This window comes from Schistocerca americana, chromosome 2, assembly GCF_021461395.2.
Source record: "Schistocerca americana isolate TAMUIC-IGC-003095 chromosome 2, iqSchAmer2.1, whole genome shotgun sequence".
In the NCBI taxonomy this organism is placed as follows: Eukaryota; Metazoa; Arthropoda; class Insecta; order Orthoptera; family Acrididae; genus Schistocerca; species Schistocerca americana.
Window position 1 is genome coordinate 490,131,379 of NC_060120.1, and position 24,069 is coordinate 490,155,447.

The 24,069-nt window shown below is 41.7% G+C and overlaps 1 protein-coding gene across 2 annotated transcripts in view; it reads right to left on the minus strand.

The window, feature by feature from the left end:
* The window catches only part of LOC124592586 (arf-GAP domain and FG repeat-containing protein 1), a 94,565-nt gene that overhangs the window by 35,803 nt on the left and 34,693 nt on the right, over positions 1-24,069 (minus strand). Inside the window, exons 7-9 of one of the 2 annotated variants that reach the window (XM_047131849.1) lie at positions 13,488-13,556; positions 3,873-4,073; positions 671-808 (exon numbers count right to left, since the gene is read on the minus strand). In XM_047131849.1, the coding sequence (XP_046987805.1) occupies positions 671-808; positions 3,873-4,073; positions 13,488-13,556 (408 nt within the window). The remainder of the gene's footprint in view (positions 1-670; positions 809-3,872; positions 4,074-13,487; positions 13,557-24,069) is intronic. The other variant, XM_047131850.1, reaches the window with a different exon arrangement.

The following is a 24,069-nucleotide window of genomic DNA, read 5'->3' on the forward strand; positions in this document are numbered from 1 at the left end:
AAGGAAAAAAAAAATCAACTACATTTAGCTGTAAATTTTGACATTTCACCCTGATGACAGTGACAACACGTAGTACAGGCTTCAGTAGACACGAAGGTGTTGGAAGATTATACCAATATATGACATTGCATAACTTACAGAGATTTGTCAGACCTGTGTAAAATGCGCACATATCTTGCTCAAGGGCGTCCCCAATGTGCTCAATAGCATTTTGGTCAGCTCACATATGGGAAGCAAACTAAAAGCTGTGCATAGACTGCAGGCTAATGTTTCATTCACCAATGAGAGACTATGGCCAACATTTAAGAGGTTTTAACTTCACTTCCTGCAAATATTACCTCCACGTAAAAATACTTCCAGCAATTGTCTGAACAATAGTCTTTTGGCTATTAAACCAATAGCAACAGAAATGTGCCTTTGAAGTCTCAACACAGGAGTAGCACATAAAATAAGTGGGCTTAATTCAATTACAATGTCTGCCACAGTAACATAAAAAGACAGACCCACAGACTAGCGCTAACCGTATAATAATAAAATCTTATGGGTATAATGGGATTAAAAATGGTCTACATTTTCTACATCCAGCCTGAGAAAAGAAGTTATTGATAAACTATAAGCTCCATACTTTTTTCAATATATTACTACATATTTCTATGTGGTGTCCTCTTACCTGAAAATGGGTTTTGCATCGCTGCTGGTTCAGGCAATGAAGAAACTCCACTGGATGATGTAAGAAACTGAGAATTTTGAGATGGTGAACCAAATACTGAGACTGGGACAGTTGACGTATTTGGAGATGACCATGCACCTAAAATAAAGCAGATTTTATTAAATTAACGATCAAATAGACCATCTACTGATATTCATCAGCACAAAGCTAAAACGTAAAATGTAAGAGACAGATACATGTTTGTGTCAAATGTATGAAACTTTCTCGGAGATTAAAACTGTGTGTCCGAGATCCTGGAAGCTTGTCTGTCATGAACAATACTCTTACGAACTGAATTGTCTACGCAATACTCATGACCCATCCTCACAGTTTTATTTCCTCCTGTACATTTCTCCTGCATACCTAGCGGAGTAGTACTCCTAAAAGAAAGGATATTGCCAACAAATGGCTTAGCTGCAATTATACAGCTATACCAGGTAATACTGTAAACTCCCACAGGCAGAGATTAGGGTTTAATGACTAACTGATGGTGAGGTCAGTAGAGAGACAGCACAAGCTCACACTGGAGAAGGAATTCAGCAGTGCCCTTTTAAAGGAATTATTCCAGCATTCACTATAAGTAATTTAGAGCCTAACACTGGATAGTTGGATGAAAATTTCTTCCACTACCCTCCCAAAAACAAGTCCAGTGGCTTACCACCGTGCCATCTCGCCTGGTTAGAGGCAGAGAAGGAAGAATAAGATAAGATGAAGAGGATGAAGAAGAGAAGGAGGAGGAGATGCTTATGACTAGAAGTTATCTAAACAGACCTGGGAAGACCACAATAGAGGGAGGGCAATTGAGAGTAGTGGGGGAGAGGGTGTGGAAAATGACAGATAGTCGCATGTATGCATTGTGTCAATAACACTTTTGCTCATAATGTACAAGCAGAATTCTGGCTACAAATAATAAATTTAAATCATGAGGCTTTGAGGCTATTTACATACACGGAATTCTGGAATGATACATAACAGCCAATTTTCTTATTCGGTTTCTCCGCTTTTAGTGTGTTTGTGTTTTCTATTCTTCTAGCATTTTCCACCTGAGCATCTGGCAGATGATTTAAGAAAACCACAGCCCTTCAGTCACAATCTTTTATGAGACTTCTCCATTTACAAACGCTGTAACTGCAGGGCTCTCTGTAGGTTTAAATTACTGGACAATGAATGAGAGTAAAAATACTTGCAAATCCGATGTGTTCTCTTGCTGGCACAAGGTAGTTGTACAAAGGAGGGACAGGGTGTACATGCATTTATGTGAGTGCTTTAGCTAGAAAAATTATTTGTCAAAAAATAACAAAATTTTCCATGTTGTTGAGCATGTTGATGAATAAACACTCCAACTATTTAGTGAGTTGTTGCCTTTACTCCTTAATTATTAACAATCTGTAAGAACTTTCCATAGCATATTTTAAAACCTTTTTATCAACATAGAATAAAAGCACTGCTGAAGCCAGAAAAAACTAACACTGCTCAGTGATGCAATAGGCCAACTGAGAATTCTTATTCAGCCACTCCACTTCAAGGGATTAGATAATTTAACAATGGAATGAGGTTACTGCAAAACCTAAAAGGTAATGTGGGCACAAGAGGAATGTGAACAAAAAAGATTTTAAGCTTATTTATAGACTTCCATCCCCTAAACAAAAGACTTGCACTTTTAACAACCAAACACATAACAAAATTATATATTATGATCAATGTGCTCACTTCCTTGCTCCAACAACAATGAGACTCAAACTAATCCCCTATAAACGTGAAGAGATTTTGGAAAGATTTTGAGACGGAAGAAAGAAGCAGAAAGCAAAATAGTGAAAGTATATTGCACCAAAGAAAACTGAAATCATTGAGATTTATTCACATGAGACATTGTAAGCCAAATTAAAGTAGGAAAAAATAGATTTAATTCAAGTAAAAATCTAAAAGAAGAAAACCCTAATACAAAAAAAACAAAGACCTCAAAACTGAAAAATATCAGATGTCTGACTTTTTGAGTTTGCCATGTGAATGAAACTGAATTACTATACAATGTAGGTGAGCATTTCCATTTCTGGCATTTCCCTTATAACCAAGAATATACTCCCAATCTGAAATATGTCAATCTTTTATTTATACCTGTAGATCCCTCTGTGTACAAAAGGGTGGAAGTGATAATGTGCTTCATATATCTCTAATAGGTTTATCAGTCAAAATCAAGTGCAAGCCTTTAACCAAACAACAGACTGCCAGTTCATTAAACACATGATGCACTTTTCCAAAGCAAGGCACACAGAAAACAGAGGATAACACAAAGAAATACTGAATTTTGCCTTCAAAATAATTTTTTACTGAGGTAAAATCATACAACCATGACTGGATGTCATAAGAAACCGTATCAATCCTGTAAGGACAATGTCTTAGGAGCAGCACTGTTGCGATAACAAGCACATCATACCGCCTCTAGTTAAAAGTTTGGCTGAGCTCCAAAAAATGAAAAATTAATATCCACAATTGACACAGATGACTGCCTCTGCAGCCAAATGGTTAGCACCACTGCGTTCAGTGCAGAAGGACTCAGGTTCAATTCCTGGAAAATGCTCAGATTTTTCTGAAATAGGGAGGTCTGGAACAGGGTCCACTCAACATTATGAGACCAAATAATGAGTTGCTTGAATAAAAAAACAGCAGTAGCATCACTTGGATTCATTTACTGGCAATAATGGTTGGCACGGTTGGCAACATGTTGATCTCATGTCCCAAGATCATAGACCACTCCTCAGACAGCACTGCAGGCAGCAGTCAAGCCAGCCTGAACAGGTTTAAGGCCTAATCTCTGAGTGGGGTTAACGTTCTGTTGACACACCAAAGGTGGACAGTTAGAAAAGTTGTTAAAATATCAGCAGGAGGGGGGGGGGGGAACATTCGTTTGAGTAAAAACTTCGAAATCCAGGAATTACACAATTTTGCTGAAAATGCTTTTAAATTTCCATCCACATCTTGCTCCTTTGTTTTCAGCATTTCAACTTTTCCCTTGCTGGAAAGAACAAGATAACTTAAAGAGTTGGTGACTATTCCCGTCTGCGCCACAATTTTTCAATTTGAACAGGCAAAAAAAGAAAGAATCTACTGAATTTATAGCTGATTATTAGCAAAAACAAGAAGAAGAAGATGTTTGTTTACTCACCTGTGGCCCAGTCACCCCCCTGTGCATCCGAAGCTTGTGATTTCATCAGACTGTCCAGGTCTTTAAGGGCAGCATATCGATCCTCCGACGGTGGCTGGGACTGCATTGTTCCAGCAACACCCACAGAGCTTGCCGATTTGCGCGCAGGACTTCCGAAAACATTATTACTCATTGTTGACAAAGCTGCTGCAGTAGGCATACCTGTAACATGTCATTATTGCTAAGCAATTGACTGAGTGTTCAATCTATTTGCCCCATTGTACATAAGTCACTGATTTCAAATGGCACATCTACTAACCAAGCACTGAACCATAAGTAAAGGTAGCAGGGCTGCCACAGTCATAACGAGCTAATGCATATACTGAATCTCAAGCTTTCGCAAGTTTGAAACTAGTCTCTCCATTTGGGCAAATGAGCAGTAAGAAATGGGAAAGACAGGCATATGAATCTACATGTTCTCATGGCGTATTAATTGCTCCATAAAATTATGGGAATTCAGCTGTAACCATACTTAAGTCTGATGCAAATATTTTAGTTTCAAACTGTCCAGCCATCTTTAGAGCAAGGTTGACAGATGTTGAAGCACTACAGTCCATCTTATATATTGTGTGGGTGAGCCACGTGCATAAAAGTAGATGGCAGATCATGGTGGAAGGAATGGAAAGTAAGTCAGCAGAGATATATGCTAGCATGACCCCTCTGTGGAAAAGTACTGTTCCACAAATTCTGGTCAACAGAGGACAGTACCATTGTCTAACTGCTAGTGCTGGATTCCACTGCACTGGCAAGAATTAACTCACACAGACAACCGAGCTGTCTCACTCTCAACTAGAATTTGTGAAACATCTTTCATAGAGGGGTCATGCTAGCATTTATCTCTGTTGACTGTGTAGTATTTCTTGCTTCATGATCTTCTGAGTACTGATTAGCACTCATGTATGAAAGCGGATAGGAATGCTTTGCAGTCAGTCCATCTCACTTGGTCTGTAAATTGCAGATGGTTTGCAGCCAAAATATTAGTAGCAGATGAAGTACGGTTAAAGTTAAATTCCTGTGATTTTATGTACCATGTGCAGATGTAGTCTCCAAAACAAGTGATCACAACTGAGAGGCCTATTATTAATTAGCTCTTAATAAATTATATGAAACACATGAGCACAAAAGAGGAGAGTCCATCTGGATAAGGGTGCTCCGATCTTTGTCTGTGAGGGGACGAGGACAATGGATCCACTGACTGAGATAGTGTCCAACGAGACAACTAAAATATCAACCTGGGTAACGTAACTACTTAAGAATGTTCCAGTAGAGGTCCTGTTAGAGAAAATAAGGGTTCAGAACAAGAAAGTCTCAACAGAGAAGGATCATTAGCTGTAACGCTGGAACTGATGGCTATATCCTTGTGGTAGAAGTTGAACAGAAGATCCTGAAGGCAATGTAAGAGCAAGACTTAAAACTGTATTTGGGATTCTCACAGGAGACCGACAGGGTGATCAAAGACATCAAAGGTGACAATGGCAGCAGTTTGGCAGCTGGAAGTGTTGCAGATAAATCTGCAACACAGTAAGGGGACACCTTCTGCAAAGACAGGGGGGTGGACATGGTCTTAATCCAAAAACCTTGCTCGTATAAAAGGAGGTTGGGGGGGGGGGGGGGGGGGGTTGGAAGGGTATGTACATGTGGTACCTACTGTCACCAGAGCCAGACTTCATAATATCCTCACTAGGATACCAAAAAAACATGAGGCAGGCTAAGAAGGGAGGATGGTGAGTACGCTATGTCAGCACATGAGAGACTGGAAGTGCCCCTCAAGACTCACTTCCTCAAATGTATTCTGGCAGGTGATTTGGACAGGAATGCAGTCCATGTGGTTTATTGGTTTGTAAGACATAATAACCAATGGGAGAACTGGGTATCTGCCTCGAAATGTCTTGGTAGTGGGAACTTCAACTGCTCAAGTCGTCAAGTCCAGCAGGTATCTTTCAGGGTCTGCTGCAACAAGCAGTAAAGGGATTAATTAGACTCCCATCCACGCTGTTCAGTTAGTTTGGCTGCTGTTGTCATTCTGAATCCTTGGCGGACAGTAAAGGTTGATTTCATTCCAAAACCAGGGAGAATTTATCACACAAAGAGTATGTGACCAATCAGTCTGTCCTCCTTTCTTCTAAAAAAGTTAAAAAAGCTGGTTAACATGCACTTTCAGAAAAGATGGTTATTTCAGGTTCTGCTACACAAAAACAAACATGCACAGCAGCCACGCAAATCGTGTGAAACAACACTTCACCAACTTGTTTGGAAGGCAGAAAAAGCACTGCACTTTCAGGAAATGGCACTCTGTATCTTCCTGGATAATGAGGGGTGAGGGGGGTGAGGAGGGTGGCTTTTAGTAACACTACCTTCGAATCCATGGTTAAAGCTGCACAAGTAAACAACATCAAGATCACTGTACTTGGATGGGTAAAAGACAATACTGAGTAAACAAAAGGTAAAACCCACCATTAATAATGTGGAAACATGTCTAGAGGGTGTCTAGCAAGGTAGGGTCTTGTCCCTGCTCCTGTGGAAATTAATGACTAATAAGCTCATTAACCCGCTACATATTATTTTTGCCAAGGACACACAGATGAACAGTCATAACATTTGGCAAATTTGCAAGTACTGTAAACAGACTGATACAATGCACTGAGCAAAATTGTTGTAGGAAATAGGATTTAAGCGTTAATTCCAAGAAAACTAGAGTTCACAAGGAAGCACACCCAAGACACATACTGCAATTTCAAGCTCTGAAATGAAAGTCTACCAATAGAGAAGGTAGTGAAGTACCTAGTAGCCCTGGATGCGAAACTAACAAGGCCCTCCTCACATAAAGAATGTATGTTCCAAGGCAAAAAGTGCTCTTATATGCAACACAAGGGCCTGTTGAAAACACTGGGGTCTTTGCCCCAAGAGCAAAGACTAGAACTACACCTCTGCAATAGCCCTATGATATTTATGAGGCTACAGTGTGGTGGAATAAAGTACAACAGAAGGCAGCTAATGGGCTTGAGAAGGTGCAAAGGCTGGCCTGCCTATCCATAAGGGCTGGAATCAGCAGCATGCTCACTGCTGGGTTGAAAAGCATGGTGGACATGTCCCCATTACATCTTTTGGTTACAAAGGAGGCTGCTGCAGGAGAATAGAGGTTAAAACCAATATTCCCTGCATCTGACACTAATATAATGAATCACGTAAACAAAGGATTGGTCAGGGAAATGCCAGTTGATTTAAAATAACTTCTAGCTTCTTCAATAAATCTTCCTATGTAACCATAGGAAATATGGAGCAGTGGAGGAAAGAACCATGAAACCATTCCAGAGACAGTCTAGTTTACTGATGGGTCGAAAGCAGCCGTGTGTGCTGTGGTCGAGGTATACAGGCCTGGCCTAGGCAAGTGAGAGGACTCTCTCCAGAGAAGCTGGCCCGGGCATTCCAGATAGAGGTATTTGCCATCAGAATATGCACAGATGAGATTAGTGAGAGCAGTCTCTCTGTGGAAGCTGGCCCGAGTATCTCAGGTGGATATACTCACTATCAGAATATACACAAAGGAAAATCTACAGAGGTATTACAAGGATTGTAGCATCTACATTCATTTAGACAGCCAAGCAGCTCTAAAATCTCCATCATCCCATGCAACATGATCAAATGTCATTGCAGAATTCCATGAAAGCCTTTTGAGGCTAGCGGTAACTAACAGGGTAGCCCTGCTGTGGGTCCCTGGTCACTCAGAAATCAGTATTAATGAACAAGCTGAGAGGCTGGTCAGGGCAGGTGTGATGAATCCATCTGTTGGATCGAAATCAGTTTTAACTATCACTAAGGTGATAGTAAAATTTAAACTACATATCCGGATCAGGAGGTAGCACATAACAAAATTGGACTAAAATGAAAGACAATGATTTCAAAACCATGTTTCAGGAAAAGTTCTACAATCCTTGGCTTTAACAGGAGGCAGATTAAACTCACTGTATGTTTAATGACTAGCTCTGGGAACTTTAGGAGACAGCTGCACACAATGGGTATAGAGAAAGAAGCCTCTGAGTGAAGGCTATGGTACTGAGGATGAAACTGCATTATATTTAATCTTCCAATGCGAAGCACTGGAGGCCAAAAAGACACAATATTTGGGTCATTAATTTCTGAAGAAACTGACTACCAGAGATCTCAAAGCGACTCCTATTCTTAAAGCACATCGGATGGCTTTCATAGAATGACAAAGAGCAATAACACACAATAAACTCAGTTTCGTTGTAGCCAACCGCAGATGTTTTGTCCACCCCGTTTAAATAAAATCAACTCAAAGATAAATAATAAAGATAACAGCAAACTAGATACATTGTAAAGGCAAATTTATGTGACAAAGAGGAAGAAGAGAGAGAAAGGATGCTGGATCAGAATTATTAAACAAGCATCCACATCCATATTACAGAACTCCAAAAAATCATAACCAAATGGGTCTCTTCCGATTTTAGAAACTCCTACGTACGAGGGGTGTTTGAAAAGTCTGTGCAAAGTCCGAGAGATGGCACCACCAGCGAGTATCGAGGTCATGTTTAGTTAGTAGCATCTTTGGAAAGAATGCACACCAAGTTTCAGCCATATTTGTCTATTCCTTTGTGTTTGGCATTCATGTGAATCAAGGAAGTCAAGCGATTGTCAAAAAATGGATGAAAAATAATTTCATGTGATGATTAAACATTACTTTATGAAAGGCAAAACGCCTCCATATTCAATATCAACTAATTTCACTGTTTCAGGACTTTTTCTTGCTGTTGTCGGACTAATGATGGTTGAAGTAAAGAGGACATAAAACATCCGCTACCAGTTGTTTAACAAAGCTCTTTTACTATCTTTAGTGTATCAATTCCTGATCTAGTTCCCTAGCATTACCTGTTTTAACTACAATCCAGTACTTTTAATTGATATTCATATTATAATCTCCACTCAAGGCACTACCCTTTCTGTTCAACTGCTCTTCAAAGTCCTTTTGTGTGCCTGGCTGAACTACTTCTTTTCTCTGAAATTAAATTTCCTTTCGAAATTTCTTCTTTGTTTCCTTTCACTGCTTGCTCAATGTACAGAATGCATACAGGTTATGATCGAATCGGATTCTCTTCTTAACTACTGCTTCCCCTCCATGCTGTCCAGCTCTTGCAGCTGCAGTCTGGTTTCTGTGCAAGTTGTAAATAGCCTTCCGATGATTCTATAAAAAAAATGTTTACTAAGGCATGACATGAATAAATATCTTCCATTTCACATTAGACTGCCACAGTTACAACTTTGTCTACAACTACATGAAGCAAAACACTCTTCAGTTTACAGGTCATATTATTAGTTGTCAGCACATGTGATCACCCTTCAAGGAAAACTAACTGCCAGAGCAAACCTTTGATTTCAACAGTCTCTCTGTGCTTCCTGGCACCACTTTCTCCTCTGAGACTACATATGACACAAATTATGCTCCAAAAGCTTGAGATATAATGTTCTCAGAAACTTCAGCATCTAATGTTGTCTTATTTTCCATTTGTTTGATGAGAATTCTGGTGCTACTTTGATTATTGATTTGGAAGAAAAATGGAAATGATAGTATTCTTTTTAACATTAATTGCTAGAGTTAAAAAATTGTGATAACATATGGAAGCAACAGCTGCAAACTACCAGCTATAAGCTTTCAACTTGCTAATTTTTACACTCCTGGAAATGGAAAAAAGAACACATTGACACCGGTGTGTCAGACCCACCATACTTGCTCCGGACACTGCGAGAGGGCTGTACAAGCAATGATCACACGCACGGCACAGCGGACACACCAGGAACCGCGGTGTTGGCCGTCGAATGGCGCTAGCTGCGCAGCATTTGTGCACCGCCGCCGTCAGTGTCAGCCAGTTTGCCGTGGCATACGGAGCTCCATCGCAGTCTTTAACACTGGTAGCATGCCGCGACAGCGTGGACGCGAACCGTATGTGCAGTTGACGAACTTTGAGCGAGGGCGTATAGTGGGCATGCGGGAGGCCGGGTGGACGTACCGCCGAATTGCTCAACACGTGGGGCGTGAGGTCTCCACAGTACATCGATGTTGTCGCCAGTGGTCGGCGGAAGGTGCACGTGCCCGTCGACCTGGGACCGGACCGCAGCGACGCACGGATGCACGCCAAGACCGTAGGATCCTACGCAGTGCCGTAGGGGACCGCACCGCCACTTCCCAGCAAATTAGGGACACTGTTGCTCCTGGGGTATCGGCGAGGACCATTCGCAACCGTCTCCATGAAGCTGGGCTACGGTCCCGCACACCGTTAGGCCGTCTTCCGCTCACGCCCCAACATCGTGCATCCCGCCTCCAGTGGTGTCGCGACAGGCGTGAATGGAGGGACGAATGGAGACGTGTCGTCTTCAGCGATGAGAGTCGCTTCTGCCTTGGTGCCAATGATGGTCGTATGCGTGTTTGGCGCTGTGCAGGTGAGCGCCACAATCAGGACTGCATACGACCGAGGCACACAGGGCCAACACCCGGCATCATGGTGTGGGGAGCGATCTCCTACACTGGCCGTACACCGCTGGTGATCGTCGAGGGGACACTGAATAGTGCACGGTACATCCAAACCGTCTTCGAACCCATCGTTCTACCATTCCTAGACCGGCAAGGGAACTTGCTGTTCCAACAGGACAATACACGTCCGCATGTATCCCGTGCCACCCAACGTGCTCTAGAAGGTGTAAGTCAACTACCCTGGCCAGCAAGATCTCCGGATCTGTCCCCCATTGAGCATGTTTGGGACTGGATGAAGCGTCGTCTCACGTGGTCTGCACGTCCAGCACGAACGCTGGTCCAACTGAGGCGCCAGGTGGAAATGGCATGGCAAGCCGTTCCACAGGACTACATCCAGCATCTCTACGATCGTCTCCATGGGAGAATAGCAGCCTGCATTGCTGCGAAAGGTGGATATACACTGTACTAGTGCCGACATTGTGCATGCTCTGTTGCCTGTGTCTATGTGCCTGTGGTTCTGTCAGTGTGATCATGTGATGTATCTGACCCCAGGAATGTGTCAATAAAGTTTCCCCTTCCTGGGACAATGAATTCACGGTGTTCTTATTTCAATTTCCAGGAGTGTATATTCTGGTAACAAATTTGCAAATGTTTATCACAGTGATTCATTCCGAAACATTAATTGCAAAACGGAAAGAGAATAACGATCAAAGCTGACAAAAGAGAATGTTACTCAGCTGACACTAATTAATAACTGAACATTAACAACACAACCCCAACAGCATAACTAGTAGTTTTAAAGTACAATATTTTCAAGACTGTCATCTAGCAATCATGACTGTTTTCCACCATCATTGTATAACCAGCACTGACTCACTATCAACTTAGCGTACATCTTCATGATTACTCAACAATTCACAATCAAGTGCCTGGCAGAGGGCTCACTGAACCACCTTTCAGCTATTTCTCTATTCTTCCACTCTTGAATAGTACATGGGAAAATGAACACTTGAATCTTTCCGTGAAAGCTCTAATTCCTCTAATTTTATTATGATGATCATTTCTCCCTATGTAGGTGGAAAAAAAAATATTTTTACATTCAGAGGAGAAGGTCTGTGATTGAAATTTCATGATAAGATCCTTCCACAATGAAAAACACCTTTGTTTTAATGATTGCAACCTCAATCTGCATGTCATATCCATGGCATGCTCTCCCAGTTTATGTTCATTTCTTAGAGCACTACCTAAAGACAAGACATTTTCTTTCCCTAGGTGGTAATAATGAAATCTGGATTAGGTTTACATACCTTTGACTGTCCCCTGGACACAATTAAGTTGTTCAGTTATTGTCTGGCCACATATCACAGACATGCACTACTTTTGAAGCATTTCTTTCAAATACACTATTTTCATACATATTGGAATAAATAATTGCCAGGAACTTAGGCAACTTCTCAATCTATGAGAATTGAAAGATCATTTATGCTTTGTTCAACACTAATCCAGTTGTTCACTTATTGTAACAAATGTTGTCAATGAGTTTACAATGATTTACTATTGAAAGATTAGTTATGGCATCAGAAATAATGCAATTTAAATTTAGTATCAATATTTCCATATTCAGAGACACTTAACAATAACACATGAGATATTAAAAAAATGTACATAATTTTTTTTTTAAGTCATTAATGAAATACCAAAACGCAACAACAAAAAATAACATCAACCAAAAATAGATGACTACCACATGCGCTTCACTTCATAATGTTATTTCAAATGTAGCAAGTTCAGATATGTCTTAGAATTTACTTAAGATAGGTGATTAGTAATATTAAAAGAAAATTCCCTTGAGAAAACTAAAATTACAAGGAGACAGAATGGCTGGCCAGTATTTTACCCTCAGGAGGTAAAATTCCATTACTGTCAATAGGCACATTTAAAAGTGGGAATAACTAACTATTGCTAGCTTTTGAACTTTTTACTTTCTCCTAACCTAGAAAAGAGGGATAGGTTAGTGAAAGTTGGGAAGGAGAGGTGTGTCACTCAGTCTACAGCTTGGAGGGATCCACCTACATTGAAAACTCCTCCACTTTCCCTAACTCTCTCTTTCAGCACTGAGGAAAGAACTAACATTTTCAAAAGCTAAGAATTGCTTTTTTCTACTTTTACATGTACAGTACAAAAATTTTGCCTCCTAAAGGCAAGTATGGACCTGAAATTTTGTATTCTTACAATTTTAAAGGCAATTAATAAATGGAAGCAAGTGGCATCCCAAAGAGCACAGAGTGATTAGAGGCACTCACTCCGTCTTCAGGCCACGGAACCAAAATATTCTGAGCACTTAATCACACAGTTTTAATGTTGATAAGAAAGAGTTTCCAATGTGCATAAAACAATCAAATTATTTTTTAAATTTTGATTCCTGGTAGCTGTAACTGATTCTAAGACATCAAACAGTTTGTTGCAGCCTGATCTTCAGAAACAAAAACATTCCAAGGGCTACTTCAGCAGATTTATTTATAAAGTTCTAAACAAACACAATAAAATTTGTGAAATGGATAAAGAACCTAGTTATATATATATATATATATATATATATATATATATATATAAAAAAAACACCACTGTTTAGGGAAGATGAGAAGATTCATTTTCTCTCCAATGCCTGCAACAGCTATTCATGTGAATTTTTAATAATATGCAAGCTGTGCATCTCACTAATTTTACACCTTATTACAAGACCAGTCTTCCTGGTGTGACTGCAGATTAACAAAAATAGTTTTCTTATTTGCATATTTATTATTTGTTAGGTGTTAAACAGGCAATTGTTTACAGCAAACAAAACAAACAAGACTTGTCATCTAGAAATTTCAATAAAACCACAAGCCAATTGAACTTTATAGTTATATTAAACAATTTATAACACTGTATGGCTATGTTTGCAAATAAAGCACTACAGTGCTGTGTCAAGCAAAATCTTTAATAAATAAATCTATCCACTACATACAGCAACTAATAAACACTGCTGGTGCAGACACAACATGCTTCACAAGTTAAGACAGTTCCACAAAATTGTTTTGAATCAAACTCACTCCATCTGTTGGTGTTAAATCGGGGAGGAACATTATCACTGCTAGCTGTACTGCCAAAAAAGTGAATGTCTGCAATAAATAACAAGACCTTTGAAAATCTACTCCAAGTAAAATGGTTATCAGATGTAATTGTCACTAAAAGGAAGTGTTTTGGTACTTATGTCAACAATATTGTACATTTATTTAACCATTTATTAGGGCACTGAATAAAAATATACTTTTGTTATAAATAAGAGGTTATGACATGTCACTCTACTACTTTCCTCCAAAATGAAATACATTATGTTCCTTTCATCTACAAGGTGTTCCATTTATCCGATGACTACACGCGTGGGATCTTGTTTGTCAGCTGCTGGAGACACGCAGGCTGATCTTCACATTAATGTTGCACTACACATCTTTTCGCCCAGTGTCATTTGAACATTGAAACAAACATCACAATTGTAACAGTGAAGTATCTGAATGCAACAATGGCAAGACTGATTTATTCCATTCCACAAAGAGAATTTATTTACAATCGTTATGCGTGTGCTGAGTCCATCTGTAATGTCTGGAGATGGCTTTAACAGAAGTTCTCAGGTGTTTGAATTACGAGTCATGACGCAGTTCAGAAAATAGTGAACAAATTTCACACAAATGGGATGTGTTCAGGATAAGGAGCACAAAAAATGAAGTACAGTGTTCATAGAAGCTCATGTGAATGACACTGTATACCACCTCAAAATTCCTCTATAAAGTTTCTTGAAAGTCATTCACAGATATCACAAATTTCTTGCACCTCTGCTAACTTACTTGGGCTAAGGCCCTATAAAGTAACAGTAGCACAAGAATTAAAGCCCAGTGATCCTGCATACAGCGTTAGGTTTTGCACATGGGTTTTGAAACCTATGCATGACAGTGAAATGGATCTTTACCTCATTGTGTTTTCGCTTACATGGATATGCCAATTCCCATAATTGTAAACACTGAAGTGTCAACAGACCTTTTCTGCTTCATGGGGAACCCCTTTACAATCAGAAGATAGGTGTTTGGTGCGTAGTCAGTTGTGACAGAATAACAGGCACAATTTTTTTTAATAACACAGTTAACAGTGAAAGATTTGGGTGAAACATTTTGCAACCGTGTTTTAATGAATTAAGTGAAAGAGAACAAAAATCCAAATTTTTTCAACAAGGTTCGGTAACGGCTCATATTGTCAATGTTTCTTTGCATGAAGTTCAAGATGTGTTCCACGATAGTCAATAGCAACAATATCTGGCCCACTCTAACTCCCAATTTAACAGCATCTGATTCAATTTGTGGCGAGCACTAAAGGATAAAGTGTACACAACAAATCTGCACATGTCACAGAACCTCAAGGATTATATCCATGACTCAGTTAACTCAATTTCTCAAAGAGAATTACATTGTGTGATGAATAAATTCTTGAGGTGTCAGAAAAGTGTGAAAAACAATGGCACACAGTTCTAGCATATCCTTGTATGACATGACTGTGTACAAAATTTATTTTAATGTATTTTCAATTCAGTACTGCAGTAGTACACGAGCGACATCACATCAGATTTGCTGTGCAACGGAGCGCTCGTTGCCCGCCACCTACTGCATCGTGCATGCAGACTTCAGATAAATAGAACATCCTGTACACACTGCACAATACAAATAAATGTAATGATGGCTTCATTTTTGATGTTTATACTTTGGTAATGGGTTTATTCTTATAGTACTTTACAGCATGATATAAATTATATTTTATTTTCATTTCTGAAACACAGGATACCTAGGTCTTTAATGACTGAGATAATAATTTCACTCTACAAAACTGTTGGTTGAGTAGAAAATAGGCAACACTGTTTAATAACAGAACTAAACCTGGATATTTCATCCTGGGCAAAAAATGGGAAGCAGCAAAAACAATAAAAAAATAGTTAACTACAGTGGTTGGTGCACCCATGGCAGCACCAAGGGGTGCTGGAATTTGAAACTAAAGGATATAAATGATGAATAAGGCTAACAAAAGGTCACACATTCACACACAATACAGTTTTCCCCTCTATAGAACAGTTCTGTAACATATTAGTTTTTTCTAGTATATTGAATGTCAACATACATGGAGGATTTGAATTCTGCCATACTACTTTTTGTACTTTCTTTGGTAGCTTCCCTTATGACAATTAATTCATTTTTGTTCTCTAACAAAAGCATTTACCATTTTCAAGTGGTTCTTGGTGACCAACTAACCCCAACATGTAGCTAATTGCACACTTGTGGCAAGTAACCATCTCTCTAAATATGTCTTTGGTTTGATGCGACACTTGACAAGCATTCATGCATGGCTGGAATGTGATCAGTACTACCCAGTTTAAATATTGCAGTCACGTTGTTTGATATGCTGTCGATAAATACTGTGTGTCCATTCTTATATTTCCCTTCATTTCCTTTTTCACCTTTCTTATGCACACACATATTTCCCATCCTCACTAGCGCAATGGTGCTGTACTTTTGTGGTACCCTGTTATCACCTTTGTAGCTGCTTCAATTGCACCATATCCTCTCTCTCCACCCTTTTCCCCATAATTCCACAAGATATGCAATATTGCCTATGAGCCAATGTTTTTCTGGTGCACAAGGATCACAGATATACAATGAATTTTTCTCTTCCCTTAGTGCCTTTCTACTGCCCGCTGTGTAAATCCTTTTTTGACTCTAAACAACAAATCCTTCATGTTTACGTAATGTGTTTCCTCTTGCTATGCATCCTTCAGTTTTACACCCAAGATTCTCCTTATTGCTCCCAGATATCATCTGCATACCTTTTTCACTCCTTATAGATAAATCCCATTGCACATGTATCTTTGCTCTACCTGTCTAGATCAATTCAGAGAAACATCCTTATCCCTAGCTAAAAACCAGTTCCACATCATGCTCCTGAAATTATGCCTAACCCATGGACTTAATCTCTCACTTCCCCCTCACTTTTTTGCCACGAACTCCTCTGACAAGTATCCACTAAAATCTTGCCTCTCCTAATTTTCAACTCACCCTCCCCCTTCCCCCCAAACTCCCATCCAAACAGTCCCTGGTTACCTTACAGGAGTTCCTTACCTCTGACATTGTTTCACCTTTTTTCCTAGTTCCTTTCACAACACAAAACCCTCATTAGAAGATAGGACAGCCACCCACAACCACAAAACAGGACCTTATCTGATCATCCTACTTAGGGACTGAGGATCCACCACTGTCTTGACAAACTGCAGAGGTTGCACGAAAAAGTATCTGCCAACTGTTTGACTTCTCCACCTGAGAGGGCCATTCAGTAAGAAATGCAACAATTTTTTCTCAAAGCAAGACGGTTTTATTCACGATTTGAATACACCACATTGTTTCCAATAATTTGGCTATAAAACTTTATCTTCCTAATGATCTCCATTCAATACTACAGTCTTAGCCACCTTAATGTGAGAGCTTGCGTGTTCTCTAGGTAGTACTCCAGTGGTCTGTGACTAAACCAAGTACTTGCTGTACTAATTCCTTTCCCTTCATTAGCACTTTCCATAGAGTTCAACTTCCAGAGGGCTAAGGAGATGGAAGTCACAAGTTGCAAGATCCGGGCTATGGGATGGATGAGGAAGAGCAGAGACTCTTTTACCCTAAACTCGCAGCCTAGTTTCCGACATCGAAGATGGAAACCGTTACTTTTACTGCCTCTTGCCTTGCCTTTACACCCGGATGGCTGCCACCTTCCTATTAACATCCACATGCCCATGGGCTTGTTAATGTCTAACACTAATGCTCCTAATATCCTTCCATCTTCAAATGTGCTACCTCACTTCTTATGCATCAGTCCAACACAATCGTTAAGCATTACTACTTCTCCGAAGGGAATATATTCAAACAATTCATAGTACAGCCATGGGCACAGACTTAGCCAACTTGTTTATGGGCCACCTAGGGGAACATTACGAACAAGACAGATCTTAAACTACTCATCTTGTTCAGAGGCATTGATAGTATCTTGATGATCAGGATCCAGGGCTGCCACATTCTGTATTATTCCAAAATCTCAACACTTTATCCCAATACCACCATTATGATAGCTGCCATCCCTTTCACACTAAAAAGTTCTCTCCAATACAGTCTGGCAACCTATATATATATATATATATATATATATATATATATATATATATATATATATATATATATATATATATATATATGCGCTGGCATGTCGATAGACACACAAACATACACACAAAATTCTAGCTTTCGCAACCAACGGTTGCCTCGTCAGGAAAGAGGGAAGGAGAGGGAAAGACGAAAGGATTTGGGTTTTAAGGGAGAGGGTAAGGAGTCATTCCAATCCCGGGAGCGGAAAGACTTACCTTAGGGGGAAAAAGGACGGGTATACACTCGCGCACACACACACATATCCATCCACACATATACAGACAGATGCAGACATATACAGAGGCAAAGAGTTTGGGCAGAGATGTCAGTCGAGGCGGAAGTGTAGAGGCAAAGATGATGTTGAATGACAGGTGAGGTCTGAGTGGCGGCAACTTGAAATTAGCGGAGATTGAGGCCTGGTGGATAACGGGAAGAGAGGATATATTGAAGAGCAAGTTCCCATCTCCGGAGTTCGGATAGGTTGGTGTTAGTGGGAAGTATCCAGATAGCCCGGACGGTGTAACACTGTGCCAAGATGTGCTGGCCGTGCACCAAGGCATGTTTAGCCACAGGGTGATCCTCATTACCAACAAACACTGTCTGCCTGTGTCCATTCATGCGAATGGACAGTTTGTTGCTGGTCATTCCCACATAGAATGCATCACAGTGTAGGCAGGTCAGTTGGTAGATCACGTGGGTGCTTTCACACGTGGCTCGGCCTTTGATCGTGTACACCTTCCGGGTTACACGACTGGAGTAGGTGGTGGTGGGAGGGTGCATGGGACAGGTTTTACACCGGGGGCAGTTACAAGGGTAGGAGCCAGAGGGTAGGGAAGGTGGTTTGGGGATTTCATAGGGATGAACTAAGAGGTTATGAAGGTTAGGTGGACGGCGGAAAGACACTCTTGGTGGAGTGGGGAGGATTTCATGAAGGATGGATCTCATTTCAGGGCAGGATTTGAGGAAGTCGTATCCCTGCTGGAGAGCCACATTCAGAGTCTGATCCAGTCCCGGAAAGTATCCTGTCACCAGTGGGGCACTTTTGTGATTCTTCTGTGGGAGGTTCTGGGTTTGAGAGGACGAGGAAGTGGCTCTGGTTATTTGCTTCTGTACCAGGTCGGGAGGATAGTTGCGGGATGCGAAAGCTGTTTTCAGGTGGTTGGTGTAATGGTTAAGGGATTCCGAACTGGAGCAGATTCGTTTGCCACGAAGACCTAGGCTGTAGGGAAGGGACCGTTTGATGTGGAATGGGTGGCAGCTGTCATAATGGAGGTACTGTTGCTTGTTGGTGGGTTTGATGTGGACAGACGTGTGAAGCTGGCCATTGGACAGGTGGAGGTCAACATCAAGGAAAGTGGCATGGGATTTGGAGTAGGACCAGGTGAATCTGATGGAACCAAAGGAGTTGAGGTTGGAGAGGAAATTCTGGAGTTCTTCTTCACTGTGAGTCCAGATCATGAAGATGTCATCAATAAATCTGTACCAAACTTTGGGTTTGCAGGCCTGGGTAACCAAGAAGGCTTCCTCTAAGCGACTCATGAATAGGTTGGTGTACGAAGGGGCCATCCTGATACCCATGGCTGTTCCCTTTAATTGTTGTTATGTCTGGTCTTCAAAAGTGAAGAAGTTGTGGGTCACGATGAAGCTAGCTAAGGTAATGAGGAAAGAGGTTTTAGGTAGGGTGGCAGGTGATCGGCGTGAAAGGAAGTGCTCCATCGCAGCGAGGCCCTGGACGTGCGGGATATTTGTGTATAAGGAAGTGGCATCAATGGTTACAAGGATGGTTTCCGGGGGTAACGGATTGGGTAAGGATTCCAGGCGTTCGAGAAAGTGGTTGGTGTCTTTGATGAAGGATGGGAGACTGCATGTAATGGGTTGAAGGTGTTGATCTACGTAGGCAGAGATACGTTCTGTGGGGGCTTGGTAACCAGCTACAATGGGGCGGCAAGGATGATTGGGTTTGTGAATTTTAGGTAGAAGGTAGGGGTGCGGGGTGTCGGTGGGGTCAGGAGGTTGATGGAGTCAGGTGAAAGGTTTTGTAGGGGGCCTAAGGTTCTGAGGATTCCTTGAAGCTCCGCCTGGACATCAGGAATGGGATTACCTTGACAAACTTTGTATGTGGTGTTGTCTGAAAGCTGACGCAGTCCCTCAGCAACATACTCCCGACGATCAAGTACCACGGTCGTGGAACCCTTGTCCGCCGGAAGAATGACGATGGACCGGTCAGCAGTGGTGATGTTGGGAGTAGGATTAAGGTTTTTTAAGACGGATTGAGAGGCAAGGCTGGAAGTCAGAAATTCCTGGAAGGTTTGGAGGGGGTGATTTTGAGGAAGAGGAGGTGGGTCCCGCTGTGACGGAGGACGGAACTGTTCCAGGCAGGGTTCAATTTGGATAGTGTCTTGGGGAGTTGGATCATTAGGGGTAGGATTAGGATCATTTTTCTTCGTGGCAAAGTTATACTTCCAGCAGAGAGTACGAGTGTAGGACAGTAAATCTTTGACGAGGGCTGTTTGGTTGAATCTGGGAGTGGGGCTGAGGGCTCATCCTCATCCCTTCAAATCCTCAGAACCTTCAGCCTCTTCACCTTCAGCCCCACTCCCAGATTGCTGCTTGTGTGTGTGTGTGTGTGTGTGTGTGTGTGTGTGTGTGTGTGGGCGCGCGAGCGAGCGAGCGTGAGAGTGTATACCTGTCCTTTTTTCCCCCCTAAGGTAAGTCTTTCCGCTCCCGGGATTGGAATGACTCCTTACCCTCTCCCTTAAAACCTACATCCTTTTGTCTTTCCCTCTCCTTCCCTTTTTCCCGATGAAGCAACCATTGGTTGCGAAAGCTTGAATTTTGTGTGTATGTTTGTGTGTCTATCGACCTGCCAGCACTTTCGTTTGGTAAGTCACATAATCTTTGTTTTATATATATATATATATATATATATATATATATATATATATATATATATATATATCCACCAACGGTGTGTGGCAGAGGGTAGGTTGCACCACTACTAATCATTTACCTTCCTGTTCCACCCGCAAACAGAATGAGGTAAAAATAACAATACATACACCTCCATACAAACCCTAATTTCTACCTTACATTCATGCCCTTTACACAAAAAGTTTGTTGGCAGCAGTGGAATTGTTCTTCAGTCAGCTTCAAATGATGGTTCTCAAAATTTTCTCAATTGCATTCATCGAAAAACACAGCACCTTTCCTGGAGGGATTCGCATTTGAGTTCCCAAACCATCTCCGTAACACTCGCATGTTGACAGATAACACACAGTCTAATAAAATGCAGTACTCAGTCATCTGTACAATAAGCGCCACACATTGGAAGGAAGGAATATTGGCTTTAACGTCCCATTAACAATGAGGTCATTACAGATGGAGCACAAGTTCAGACTCTCTCAAGGATGGGAAAGGAAATAACCAGTGCCCTTTCAGAACCATCCCAGCATTTGCCTTGACCAATTTAGGGAAATCACAAAACCTAAATCTGGATGGCTGGACGCAGGTTTGAACTGTCATCCTCCCGAATGCGAGTCCAGTGTGCTAACTACTGTGCCACCTCGCTCGGTAAATACACTGAAAGGTTTAATCACCAGATCAAGCAGCCACGCTTTGGAGGACTGTGGCGTATGCAAAGATAAGTAAGAAGAACCTCAACCCATCAACATGGCTGTGTTGAGGGCTTTACTACTTACTGTATGTCACTTCCAGCCACTCATCCTCCAGGTATGCAAGACATTTTATTCATCCTCCAGGTATGCAAGACATTTTACTCATCCTCCAGTGATGCAAGACATTTTATCTGAACAGCAAAGTGATTGCAACTAACTGAGGACCGTGACACACCTCCTTGGCTGCTACATCTCCTCTTTCATTCCACACAATACCCATGTGCCCTGGCACTCCCCAGCCACTGTATTTGGAGGAGGGTGTCCTGGATATTATGAACTGCTTTATCCATTTGGTAAAAGCATTGTAGAAAATGAAGGGCACTCAGAGAATCAGAACAGACAAGAAATTAGTACTCTAATGACATTTCGCATGCTCCAGTGCCCAGATCACATATAAATCCACATGGAAGACAGTCAAATCCTGAGGCTGTCTGACCCTGAGGATACAATCAGGGAAAACCACAGCAACCAATAGAGTCCTCCTGTTTCGATCCACTTGTAAAGACAGCTGCAGAGTTGTGATGCTCAGTTAAAATGTCCTTACATAATGTGTTAAAAACATGTGCAGGAGTGCAACCTCTTCTGTACTGCACTAAACACAAAATTACTCTGGGTCTCTGTAGTAACTTGGGTGGAGACACTTACTACCCTTGGTCTGGGGTTGTGCTTGTTCCACATCAAGTGACTCCTGTGCACCCAGCATGTGGATCCCAAACAGCCTTGTTGCTTGCAGATGATTGGAGAAAAGCCGTTCCAGAGGCAGACGAGCAACAATATGGTATGCAAGTGAATTCAGAGCTGCGAGGAACTTGCATACCTGAGGCAACAAGAGGAGTTGCTATCAGATTGTAAGAGGTGGCTTAACAGCCTCAAGACAGAGATTGGGCATGGGCGCACGCGCATGCACATATACCCGCAGAAAACTGAAAATCCATCATGCAACCCACTCCTCTAATCTTTACACTGTAAGATGCAAGCGGCGAGTCAGTGTTGCAACACTGGAGGAGGAACAAAAAACAGCAAAATCACCCAAAAATAAGGAGCATTGTACAGGACTCCTCCCCACACATGTGATACTGTTTATGGCTTTGGCAAAGTGGGTAACACAAAGCAGTGCCCTGAGGGACACCATTCCCCTGCATGAAACAATCTGACAAGAGTGTTAGCAACAGTAGACCTAAAAGATTATTTAGACAGGAAAAACTGTATGAAAATGGAGAGGTAGCCACGGAAGCCCCACTGATGAAGTTACTCCATTACTAAGATAGTGATGTTTACACAGAAAATCCTGCTTAATAGCCACCTCTGCAGAATCAGGTCGTCGACAGTGAATCTAAATCTCTGAACCACAATGAGAGTGGCTAAGGAATTGTTTAGTCTCTAGCAACCAGACCAGATGAGAGTTAAACATCCACTCCTAGGGTAGGTGTTAGACTCAGAACTGTTGGATCTGAAGTCCAACTTGTCTCTCTCTACAATAACATGGTAGAGGTGAAACACCACATCATGGCTGACATTAGCAGTAATCTTTGCAAAATAATCTGCCATCATCTGAGCGATGTCTCTGGGCAATGTTTGGAGACAACCCTATTCCTGCTTTGCTGCTATTAGTACATGACTGTGGTTGTTGGAAATCCTCCTGATGGCTTCCCATACTTTTGCAGAATGTGTGGAACAGTTGATGGAGTCCAGGAACACTTTCCATGACCTTTGCTTGCTCTCCTTCATTACATGTTGAGCCTTGGCTCTTGTGACCCAAAAGGCCATAAGGTTGTCTGTTGCTGCGCGATATTTAAATCCCTGGAGAGCAGCACACCTGTCCCAGATTACTGAGTGGCACTCACCGGTTCATCAAGATACAGGTTACCTTCTATGATGACTTTGGGGTGGATGAGCCAGCAGCATGACGGATCACTCATGTAATGTGGTGCACCCATTCCTGGAAACTGTTGCGGTGTCCAGACACAACCAGCTAGCTGAACAGGGTCCAGTTAGCCCAGCTGACCATCCCTTTTGGTGGCTTCTGTTCTGGCAAAGCTTCACCCAGTAGCTGGATCCACATTGAGATGTGGTCACTGGAATGGAGGTCATCAGCTGCTTCCCACTGAGTGGTGTCTGCAAGGGCGGGAGAGCAGAATGCAAGGTGTCAGGAGTTTCAGCTCCTCCACATGTGTCCTGATATGTTCTATTGTAATATGGGAGTCACCTTATCACTGGGGTAGCAACTTTATCCTGTGTTTCTGCCGGGGAGGGGAGCAGACACTAGGTGGAGGCTCAGTCTTGGGGCACGACAGTGGCTCCAGTCTGACATCAAGGTCCATTGGCTCTACAGAAGAATTCTGAGGGACGTCAGAGAGAATGACGTTGACATCATCAGATTGCTTACTTCTTGACTCCGTCAAAGATAGAAGCTTTGCCTTTGATTTTCTGCACTGGGTAGGCGGTAGTAGTGGCAGCACCAGACAGTGTACCCGACTGAATCTTTGAAGGGGAAGGAAGCTCTGCAACTTTGGCAACACACCCTCTTCTGAAGTTCTGAGGAGAGTTACAGGTGTCAAAAGTAACCGCAACAGCACAAGCGCATTGACAAATGGAGGTACTAGAGCTAACACTAGCAACTTTTATTTATGGAGCAGCACTGGCTTTCTGCACTGGCTATTTAAGAACCGAAGCAAAGCAGGTAGCGAATGATGGAGTCAGCAAGACTTCATGCATCTTTTTGGCCTCGACACACAGGATAC